The following is a 10,976-nucleotide window of genomic DNA, read 5'->3' as shown; positions in this document are numbered from 1 at the left end:
AGTAATAAAACTAAGCCTGAGGCTTTAACATGCCACACTGTAACGTAATGTTTCATACTAACTGTTGACTACTATTGTAACCTAGATGTAGGCTACCTGCCATAGCCTCAGGTGCACAGTGCAATGAGTGTCGTTAGTTGACAGATGAAACAATACCTGGGACAGTGGGATTTGGTTACTTATTTTAAGATACCATTTTAGAAAAATCTCCCGCAGTTGGTTTGCATTTTAAAACTACAACTTGGTTTGTTTTTGAAAACACAAGAAATTAGAAGAAAGCTACAGCTAGCTAGCTAGCTGAAACTGTTGAGCAGGCCTATGGCGAAGATTTTGATTGAAAACCTTGACAGATCAGTGAAAATGCATAGTGGTTTGAGAAATGTCGTAAAAAGCAATAAATCAATCTCCATAACATTACATACTAGCGATTACAACCACATGGTTTATTTGCATACCTCGCTTACCGGGAAAGAGAATGATCGCTTGGGAGGATCGGGTACGTTCCAAGTTGCCTTCTTTGTTGAAGTCATGATGCGCATTTGTGTTGTAGGTCAAATTACACAGATTCTGCACATAAGAATATACATTCAAACTGCCTGGAAAAGCGTTTCTTAGATTAATTTATTTTGATATTCTTATATAAATTGAACAACACAGAAAGTAACCTCCCCTGCAGCCGATTGTGTTGACGGAACATGCTCCGCATTACGTTGGGTTGAAGTTGCATATGTACAGTACTGATCTTGGGTCAGTTTCCCGTTATTTTCTCGTACTACTTGGGGAGAGAAAGCAACCTCACCCGCAAGCGTTTTGATCGGCCAACATATGTTTGACTGTAATGAGCGCAACACCCAAAAATATTAAGTGGAATCAAGCATAGAAAACAGTATTTGCCATTGGTAATGTATTTAAATGTTCCCTGGCTAAGATCCCAAAGAGTGCCATTACTTGGAGTAATCTCTGAACCGTTTCAAAATGCCTACCTGTTGAATATCATCTTGTCTGCAGCAAATACATGTATCGGAAGAGTGGAGTGGAAGATTAAATACATTTCTTTCAATGGAAAACTCACCCATAAAATAAATCTGAAGACAGATGTAGGCTATGTATGTAGGCTGCTATTACACATACTAATGCCTCGTTCAGGTACTATCGGAGTTCTCGGGAATTCCTAGTTCCGACTGGGAAGTTTCACTTGAATGACCCTCCAAATAGGAATTACAAGTGGGAAATGAGAAAATTATGTGGCCAATCTTATTGGTTTAAGAATTGTTCAGACTTCAAAAGCACTTGAAGGCAATCATGTCGGAGTTACAACTTCCCATTTTCCCATGGGAATATGAAGCCAGCATAATATTGCATTCAAGTGCTAGTCGGTACGAGGAAACTGACATGTCTGACTTGCTAACTGGTTGAACGCGTTACAGTAGCCTAAGTATATAACATGAGTGACATGACCGTAATAATCATCATGGAAAGGCCTTGGAAGTGCCATAAGTGTAAGCTAACATAATTCATTATTTTACATTAACCTGTTTAACATGTAATACGTGTATTATGAAGAAAATTGTGTAATTTAGGCTCCACGAAATATGAAATGGGTTATGAAGAAAATCGTGTACTGTTGCCTACATGACAAAAAGGCCTTCTGATAACAAGTGCACCAGTATCCAAAGTATTAAGCGAAATCAAGCACAGAAAACAGCATTGGCATTAATAAAACAATATTTCCCACGAATTAAGTAGCACGTAAATGTGCGTCTTTTCTCAAAAATTCTGTTCAGCAAGTCTAAAACAGTACATATAGGCATACAACGACACTTTTTAAAACATGGTTAAACAAAGACAACATTTCTGTATATTCATAACGTTGAATTAGCCATTAAGAAGAACAAAAATAAAATATAAATTATCGCGTCTATATGGTTGTTGCAAAAGCTTGTATGTAGCCTACTGGTTAAATTTGTGTCTTTTCTCACGAATTAAGCCACACAAAAACGCACGCACGAAATTTGCTGAAATGCATTATGTACATATATGCACGAATTGATTGTGAGACTCTGTTGCAGCCGGACAAACTAATAAGAGGTTATAATTCATTGGAATAGGCGGTTCTTGAGGTAACGGTGGTCAATTGAAAACGGATCAACTGGATTCTTGTACCCCGGGGAACAGGTGTAGTCCAGCAGTTGGTGATGGTGACATACTGAACAGTTCGACCTGGACAGGTGCACCAGAGTTGTGATTGTATGTTTGTTTGTACAGTTATGGCTGTTCTGTTATTATTTTGTGTTCTCACTCAACACCCACATTTGTATTTGTGTGGGAAATGTTTGTAGGCTATGGTTGCTGTTTGTATTTCATTGAACTTTAGGCCCATACAAAGACAAATCACACAACATAGACTACCAAATAACCTTAGGCAAAAATACACGAAATAAAAGTCAAGTGAAAATAGTTATAAATGTCTTGATCAATTATGAGTAGCTAAACCATATCGACTTTTGGACACTGATGCGCAGGAGAACCCCTAGCTGTCAATCAAGCAGGTGCGGTGAACGGATTATGACGCTCAAGCGTTCCAAATGACGCAACAATACAGTTCCAGAACAGAGAAAGTTAATGCCGAAGATGTTATTCGGTTCCACACTAAAACTGCGCTTTGACAAGTGTGATTTGAGGTGAGTCAAATATTTACAAAAGTTTACAATACATTAACAATCCGCTAGCCTACTTAACCTATAATCTTGTCATGGTAAGATAACACATGTGAAAGTGAACGTTAATGTATTTGAAATATTTTTTATTTATGACATTATCTAGCTAGCCTTATAAAATACAATTATTAATTATGGATTCGTTTTTTTCTGTTGCTATCAATCACTCCATCTGTATTTACTCGTTCTGTCTGTTTGTCTTGCTGATTTATCTGTCTGTCTGTCTGTCAGACTATCTGTTTGTCTGTGTACTGTCTAGCCAGCATATGCCAGAAAGGTTCCTTCACATAGGCTCATATTCACAAAGTCTCATAGAAGGAGTGCTGATCAATAATCCGTTTTGTCTTTTAAATCAAACTGAATACGTTTTGATTGACAGGAGGGGACCTGATCCTAGATCAGCACTCCTACCTTGAAACACTTTGTGAACACAATCCAGGTGTACTGTGATTATGAAGTTGTGATGAGGTATTATTATATTAGTCGTGCGGATGCATGATGGGTTGTAGGCTAGAGCTTGAGTACTGTAGTCTGAAGGCTGTTTCTGAATTCACTGACCTGGTGAGTAAATGTTGTGTACAATGGCGCCATCTTGTGACAGAAACATAGAAACACACATTGTTGCTGAACGAAGGCATCTCTTTATTTTCCAGAAATAAAACTTGTAGACCTTTCCTGCAGTCTCTGAGGAGATGGACACCTCTTCTTCTTCTGGACGATCTCCGTCTCCTACTGGGACTGTCTTCTTACCCCCTCCTATCATGTGGAACAGTCTGTAAGTCATTCATCACATAACCTAGCTCTGGTCCAGGGCATTATGTGCTGCTTGCTGAAGGAAGGCTCAGTGTCTACAAGCTGTACTTAACGCCCTGGACCAGAGCTACACATTACCCACCTCTGGCCATCATGGACAGTCAACTCATCACATTCACATAAGTCACAGTTGAGTGAGTTGTGTGATTAAAGGCAGTTTAATTGATCAGAAGTTTAATTATTATTGTAATATTGTAGTAAATTGTCTGAGTTCACTTCCTAAATAATGTGTTGACATTCCTTTGCTCCCAGATACAAGCAGGCAGAGATGGAGGTTCAGTTCCTGAGGGAAGAGAAGAAGACCTGTACAGAGAAGGAAGCCCACATGCTTGAGTTGAGGGGGAAGGATCGAACCATCCGAAATCAGAAGAAGGAGATGGACAGACTTCAAGTGTGCCTCTGGGAGGAGGAAAATAAGAAGAGGAATGGTGGAACGGAGAAGGACGAGATGATTGAACAACTACAGTCTGAGACAGACCATCTCAGAGCCCTTTTGAACGATGAAAGGAGGAGAAGAAGAGTAGAAAGGGGTATTATGAAAGAGTGGAAGGCTGAGATCCTGAGACTGAGGGAGGCAGAGAGCCACAGGGAGGCAGAGAGACAGAGAGAAGCAGAGAGACAGAGGGAGGCAGAGAGACAGAGGGAGGCAGAGAGAGCCACAGAATGGGAGGAGAACCAGAGAAAAATGCAGGAGATCAACAGACTAAAACAACTGCTGGAGCTCCTGATGGTGGACCTACAACTGGCCCACGTAAGACATGTCATTGTTATTATTAAAAGGCAGTGTATATTCACCCGGCTGAAAATGAATGGCGGCAGACAGCTATATGCTAACCCAATGTTAATTTTTATGCCTTTCCTAAACGTTAACCCTTACCTTAACCTCACTGAAACTATACCTAACCTTTACCATAACCCAACCCTAGGTCCTAAACCTAACCTTCATTTATCTCAACCCCTACGCCTTTCTTCTGCCGGTTGAATATCCACTTCCTTATTAACGTCATTACTGTTGTTGTTGTTGATAACTGTATCTGTGCAGGTTGTAAATAATTGCATTAGTGAAACATCATTTGTAGGAGTAATTTCTACAAGCACAAACATCAGAGGCAACATTAAATTGCAACGGGAATTTCTCAAACCCCTAACTGAATGGGCAAGCTAGTTGTGTGTTTGTATTTGTACACATTTTGGACATAATTGATTCCATAAAATGTCTCATAATTTTTTCAAACCATGTCAATACATTAATTGACAATGAATTGTCCAGATGAATTGATCAAAATGACCCTGCTATTGATGTTGTTCAGTGTTTGATTCAATTACCTAGGTCTAAGTTGTATTTCTATGTATCATTCTCTGCAAATGCTTTGAAAGTATGTCTTGGTCATAGATTATCACTAATTTAACCTTTTAATTTTAAGCAAGAGATAGAGAGATTGAGGCTATGGCAGAAAGTCATGGAGGATCAGCGACCAAGACTGGCCTGGAACAACAAACCTATTGAGACAGAAAGAGAGAGGGAAAGAGAGATGGAAAGGGAGAGAAAAGCAGAATTGGAAAGACAAGAAATGAAGAAGAAAGTGAAACAGGCAGAAGAAACGATAAAAGTGTTAGAACAAGAGATTGAGAGATTGAAAGAGACTGAAAAGGAAGTCATATTTGAAAGAGAAAGAGACATGCGTATTGCAGAGAATGAGAAAGTCAAACTGGTTAACGAAAAGGTGAAAGAGTTAGAGAGAGAGGTTGAGAGACTGAAAGAAGATATGACAACAAAAGAGACTCAATACAAAATCAAATTTGAAAGAGCGAAAGAAGTGTATAGAAGACAGAATGAGAGAGTGAAACAGGTTAACCAAAATGTACTAGTGTTAGACAGAGAGGTTGCGAGAATGAAAGAAGAGATTAGATTGAAAGACGAGACTGAACCAGAGAGAACATTTGATAGAGACAGAGACAGAGAATATGATTGGAGACGAAGTGAAGAGGAGACGAAAAATAGAGTGGAGAGAGAGACGGAGATGGAGACAGCCCTCATCAATGACAATAAGAAGTCTGATTTGGAGGAAGTCTTCAAGAAAATCAAGGAACAGCTGAAAGAATGTGAAAATATGGAAACAGACAAATATAAATGGAAACAGAACCAAATGGACATGGAGGAGAAGATGGAGGGTGAGAACAACAAACAGAAAGAGGTAGAAAGAAAGAGAATGGAGAAAATACCAAAACAGAGACAACAAGAAGATGAGAAGAAGAAGGAGATGGAGAGAGAAGAAGAAGAGGAGAGACGCAAACAGAAGCACATAGAGATGGAAGAGGAAGAAAGAGAGAGGGAGAAAGAGAGACAGAGACAGATCAAAAGGAAGAGAATGGAGAAGAGACAGAAAAATATGGAAAGAGAAGAAGAGAGACAGCGAGAGATTGAAAGAGAGCATGAAGAAGAAAGATGTAAACAGAAGCAAATAGAGATGGAAGAGGAAGAAAGAGAAGAAGAGAGACAGAGAGAGATCAAAAGGAAGAGAATGGAGAAGAGACAGAAAAATATGGAAAGAGAAGAAGAGAGACAGCGAGAGATTGAAAGAGAGAATGAAGAAGAAAGATGTAAACAAAAGCACATAGAGATGGAAGAAGAAGAACGAGAGAGGGAGAAAGAGAGACAGAGAGAGATTGAAAGAGAGTATGAAGAAAAAATATGTCAACAGAAGCAAATAGAGATGGAAGAGGAAGAACGAGAGAGGGAGAAAGAGAGACAGAGAGAGATCAAAAGAAAGAGAATGGAGAAGAGACAGAAAAATATGGAAAGAGAAGAAGAGAGACAGAGAGAGATTGAAAGAGAGCATGAAGAAGAAATATGTAAACAGAAGCAAATAGAGATGGAAGAGGAAGAAAGAGAAGAAGAGAGACAGAGAGAGATTGAAAGAGAGCATGAAGAAGAAAGATGTAAACAGAAGCAAATAGAGATGGAAGAGGAAGAACGAGAGAGGGAGAAAGAGAGACAGAGAGAGATCAAAAGGAAGAGAATGGAGAAGAGACAAAAAAATATGGAAAGCGAACAGGAGAGACAGAGAGAGATTGAAAGAGAGAATGAAGAAGAAATATGTAAACAGAAGCAAATAGAGATGGAAGAGGAAGAAAGAGAAGAAGAGAGACAGAGAGAGATGGGAGAGAAAGAGAGACGACAACAACAAGAGGAGAGAAAAATAACGTTTGAGAGATATCAAGAAGAAGAAGATATATTGAAACAGAAGCAAATTGACATGGAGAAGGAGGGAAGAGAGAAGGAGAACAAGAGACAGAGAGAGATAGAAGAGATACACAGAGGACAACAACAAGAGGAGAGACAGAAACAAATGGAGAAGGAGAAAGAAAGGGAGAAAGACAATGAGAATCAGAGAGAGATGGAATTAAAAGATCATCAACAGAAAGAGATGGAGAAAGAAAAGATGATTATGAGAGAGAGGGAGGAAGCAGGAAGAAGAAAGGAGGGGCAGAAAAATATTTTGGGGGAAATTGAGGGACAGAATGAACTGGAGATAGAACAGGAGAGAGAGATGGAAGACAAGCATGAAGTGATTAAGGAAGCAGAGGAAGAGTACAGGGAAAGAGAAGAGAGAGGAAAGGAAGTAAGCATGAAGAAACATGTAGTAGTTAATGTTAAAGCAAAAGCACGGGAAGTCTTCAATAGGCGTAAAGAGAGAAGGTTAGAAGTGTTGAAGGGGGAACGAGAACACATAGAAAGAGGACAACAAATCAGGAGGGAGAAGGAGGAAAGACGGCTGGAGATGGAAAGAAAACAGGAGAGGGCAAGACGACAAGAGGAGCAGGATAAAAAACAAGAGATTGAAATTGCTAGACAGAAAGAAATGTTCAGACTAAGAGAGGAGGAGAGACAGAGAGAGGAAGAGAGAGAGGAGGAGAGAAAGAGAGCCATTGAAGGCCATTTAGCTTTAATCAGAGAGAGAGAGATAATAGAGGCAAACAGAAGAGAGGAGATGGTGGAAGAGGAAAGAAGGGAGATCCTTGAAAAGCACAAGAGGGGTGACTTAGAGGAGGAGGAAAAGGAAGAAGACAAGGAGGACATTCTCCCACCTGATAAAAGTATCCGAAGGAGAGCTGTGGGCTGGGTAAATAAGAAGTGGGAGAAGAGGAACCTCCAGAAGATCGAGAGAACCTATCAGAGAGAAGCTGAGGAGGGCTGTAAGATCGTCAACAAAGGTAAGACCTGTTTTCCCTCTGCTTATGACATCATCCTCTTTAGTCTCCTCTACACACATCAGTTACACACCAGTCATCATGTTGCATCATTGTTTCAATATAAAACTACTGTCTAAAATGGTCAAGCTGATCTATTATCAACTTAAATGTAATGTACACAGGGAATTTAGAATGGAAAACCCAACTGGATCTCAATGATCCTGGTCTAAAGTAGTGCATCATAGCCTTTTGGGGCCCTAAGAAACGTTTTGTTCAGGTTTTTGACTACATTTCCTCCAAATCTACACTTTGCAATGAGGCGTAGAGAACATGTTGCAGTTTTTAAACCAGTTTGCTGCAATTCTACACATTTTCCCATGGGGTGGAGAGAAGAATTAGCAGATTTAAACCTAATTTCCTTCAATTCTACACATTTTCCCATGGGGTGGAGAGAAGAATTAGCAGATTTAAACCTAATTTCCTTAAATTCTACACATTTTCCCACAGGGTGGAGAGAAGAATTAGCAGTTTTAAACCTAATTTCCTTCAATTCTACACATTTTGCCATGTGATTGAAAGAAAATGTTGGCCCTTTTGAATCTATTTCCTTCAATTCTACACATTTTGCCATGACTTATGGCATGTTAAGATAATATCTGAATGGAAGTGACTAACAAAATCAATGGGGGCTCACTGTAGGTCAAGGCCCCTGGGTAATTCGACCCAAAACGTTTTTTGGGGGGGGGTCGGGGCACCCCTAGTTGCCATGGGACCCTAAGCAATCGCATATGCCTAGGGCCGGCCCTGGCACTATACAAAGAATAGGTGCCATTTGGGACTCATGTTAAACTTAGGGTCAGGTCAATTCGGGATGGGAATTATTTCACTTTATGGACAAATTCCATGCCTTGCTCAAATGAGAAGAGTAAAGAATCATTGAGATCCAACTGGGTTTTCTATTCCTAATTCCCTGTCCATTACATTTAAGTTGATACCAGATCCACTAAGTTGAATGTGAACTCTACTTCTTCTCCCCTCCCAGTCATCCCTGGACCCATAATGCTAACCATGACCCGGGCAGAGAGAGAGAGGGAGAAGAGGAAGGAGCTTTTGAAGGCTGAGGAGAGAAGGAAGAAGATGGAGGATTTCAATAAGCAGTGGAGAGATCAGTCCCTGCTTAAAAAACAAACTCATCAGAAACTGATGGAGGAGAGGGAGAGGATGAAGGAAAAGTACCTGGAGCAGATGAATCTGGAGGCTGATGCTCAAATCAACACCCGGTGTCTAACCACCCAACACAGCCACGATTATCTGGAGACAACACAGCCCACTGGATCTGGAGATGGCCACCAGGAAAGGCCAAGGAGGCAACAGGCATGGGCAGAGAACCAGGAGGGGAGTTCAGAGAACCAGCAGGAGTGGCCAGAGAACCAACAGGGGGTGCCAGACAGCCAGCAGCTAGAAGCTCCAGAAGAGGCTGAAACATCAGAGCCAACCTCCAAGAACAAGAAAAGGCCAAGCATCTGGAAGAGAATTAAGATGGGGTAAAGAATGTTTAAACATCTATTCATGTTTTACACTGTTAATATATATGTTTTATCCAAATGTGAGGGTTTAGTGTACATGCAACACACATGTAAATATATAGATACTTACCTGTCTCTGATGTCTTACAGCATTCCTGACGTGCTGTCTGCCTAGAGCTGGAACTCGAAGAAGCCACAGTTCCACTGAGGTTACATTGGTCATTAAAAGTGTCGCCCAATAATTCCTCCTCCTCTTTAAGTCATCAAGCCACATTTCCTCCACAAAACATTATCGTCTCCTCAAGCCAGCAAGTATCCTCTTTATCAGGCAACAAACCATTGAAGGTCAGTGACCCTCCTCCCCAGAGCAGAGGTTCTCATCTTTATCCTAATTAAATTCATCTCTGCTCACCACCTCTACAGTCCTAGAAAATATCCCCAAATGGACATGGTTTAAACAGAAGTCCTCCCCTCAGACCAGTGGCTCCACAAACCAGAGTTTCTCATCTTTATTCAAGTTGAACGCAACTCTGATCATTTCCACCACCTCACCTGTTAAGGGGAGGTGCTGAAAAGGAGGTCTGGGAGGAGGTCTGCAGGTAGCCTGGACCGGACCGGTAGCAGCTAAGTTGCTGGCTCCATCCCCAGGCAGAGCTGCTCAAGTCAGGCCAGTGATGTTTGACGATGTCATTTTTGTTATTAAAGTTTTACGTTTTAATAAAAGCATTTATTAAAAAAGCAATATTGTTGTTACGGTGTGGATTGTTTTGTTATTTATTAGAATTGAAACATCCAGTAGTCATGGTAGATGTTAGACTTTCAATGAGACACCTAACATTCCATCAGTTTGCTACAATGTGTGACATGTTATATTAGAGAGGAGTCCTCTATACACATCTATTTTAGACCATAGGAGAAATATCAGATTGAAATAGCTTCTCTAAGAATCTGAGGAGAGAGCAACAGTAGACGCATCGTTAGCTCTCCCACCTCCAGTTCAGTACTTGGGTCATTCCACCAGTTGAGTACCTTTTGGGGAGTGTAACTTTTATTTCACCTAATTCTAACATTCTGTCATAAAGAGCACATGTTCAACTTAATAAAACACATGTTTTCCCATCTCAAAAGTAAAAAATACATACTATAGCAAGTGCCTATTAAGTGCCAAATAAAGTGACAGGGTTGACTGTAACAGAGTTGACTATTTCATTTAGAATCAACCATAGATCCCCATGTGACAGGGGGAATGGAATGCAAGCTTACCAAACAAATGTAAATTGTTTCAACATTTCTAGACTGTCTATCTATAGGTAACAGGGTTGATGTGTTATAATTCACCCAGTGGTGATTGCAGCATGTACATCTTGGTGGGGAAAACTCCCCCAAAATGTTTTAGATGAATGCCAGCAAAGCCACTACACAACACAACACTAAACAATACATTAATTGTACTATAACTTTGACAAACGGTGCCCACAAACTGTTAGGGTCGACATAAAGCTGTCCCAACAGCAGAGCTTTCTTTTCATCACCAAGGAGTGAATCCTTTTTAAAAAACATAGCTGATATGGCTGACTTGCTTCAACAAATGTGGTTTCTACTGACACTTGAGGGGACAACGAGTGGATAACAGGCAATCCTCATTTTGATTAAGACATTAATGAGAGAGCTAGGATGGACGTAGTCAATATATATAGTCTACATGTGCACCACCAAGTCAGAGCAG

At 40.4% G+C, this 10,976-nt stretch overlaps 1 protein-coding gene and 2 long non-coding RNA genes across 3 annotated transcripts; 2 read left to right on the top strand and 1 right to left on the bottom strand.

Moving 5' to 3' along the window:
- Positions 1–2,483: 2,483 nt before the first annotated feature.
- Positions 2,484–4,213, top strand: LOC139577283 (uncharacterized). Its single transcript, XR_011675247.1, has 3 exons — positions 2,484–2,681; positions 3,371–3,492; positions 3,783–4,213. It is a non-coding gene; the product is annotated as an uncharacterized lncRNA (long non-coding RNA).
- LOC139577282 (uncharacterized) lies at positions 3,380–10,730 on the bottom strand. Its single transcript, XR_011675246.1, has 3 exons — positions 9,381–10,730; positions 8,961–9,247; positions 3,380–3,473 (listed from the first exon to the last, which is right to left on the bottom strand). It is a non-coding gene; the product is annotated as an uncharacterized lncRNA (long non-coding RNA).
- LOC139575252 (golgin subfamily A member 6-like protein 22) lies at positions 6,255–7,876 on the top strand. The gene has a single exon (XM_071400220.1). The coding sequence runs from the start codon at positions 6,305–6,307 to the stop codon at positions 7,859–7,861; it is 1,557 nt and encodes a 518-aa protein (XP_071256321.1). The 5' UTR covers positions 6,255–6,304; the 3' UTR covers positions 7,862–7,876.
- Positions 10,731–10,976: the final 246 nt, after the last annotated feature.

This window comes from Salvelinus alpinus, chromosome 5 (genome assembly GCF_045679555.1).
Source record: "Salvelinus alpinus chromosome 5, SLU_Salpinus.1, whole genome shotgun sequence".
In the NCBI taxonomy this organism is placed as follows: Eukaryota; Metazoa; Chordata; class Actinopteri; order Salmoniformes; family Salmonidae; genus Salvelinus; species Salvelinus alpinus.
The sequence above is the reverse complement of the archived record's forward strand: the minus strand, read 5'-3'. Positions and strand labels throughout refer to the sequence as shown.

Bases quoted from the DNA above. Each gene is read 5' to 3' on its own strand.
- LOC139575252 (XM_071400220.1), top strand. From the start codon at position 6,305: ATGGAGAAGAGACAGAAAAATATGGAAAGAGAAGAAGAGAGACAGAGA.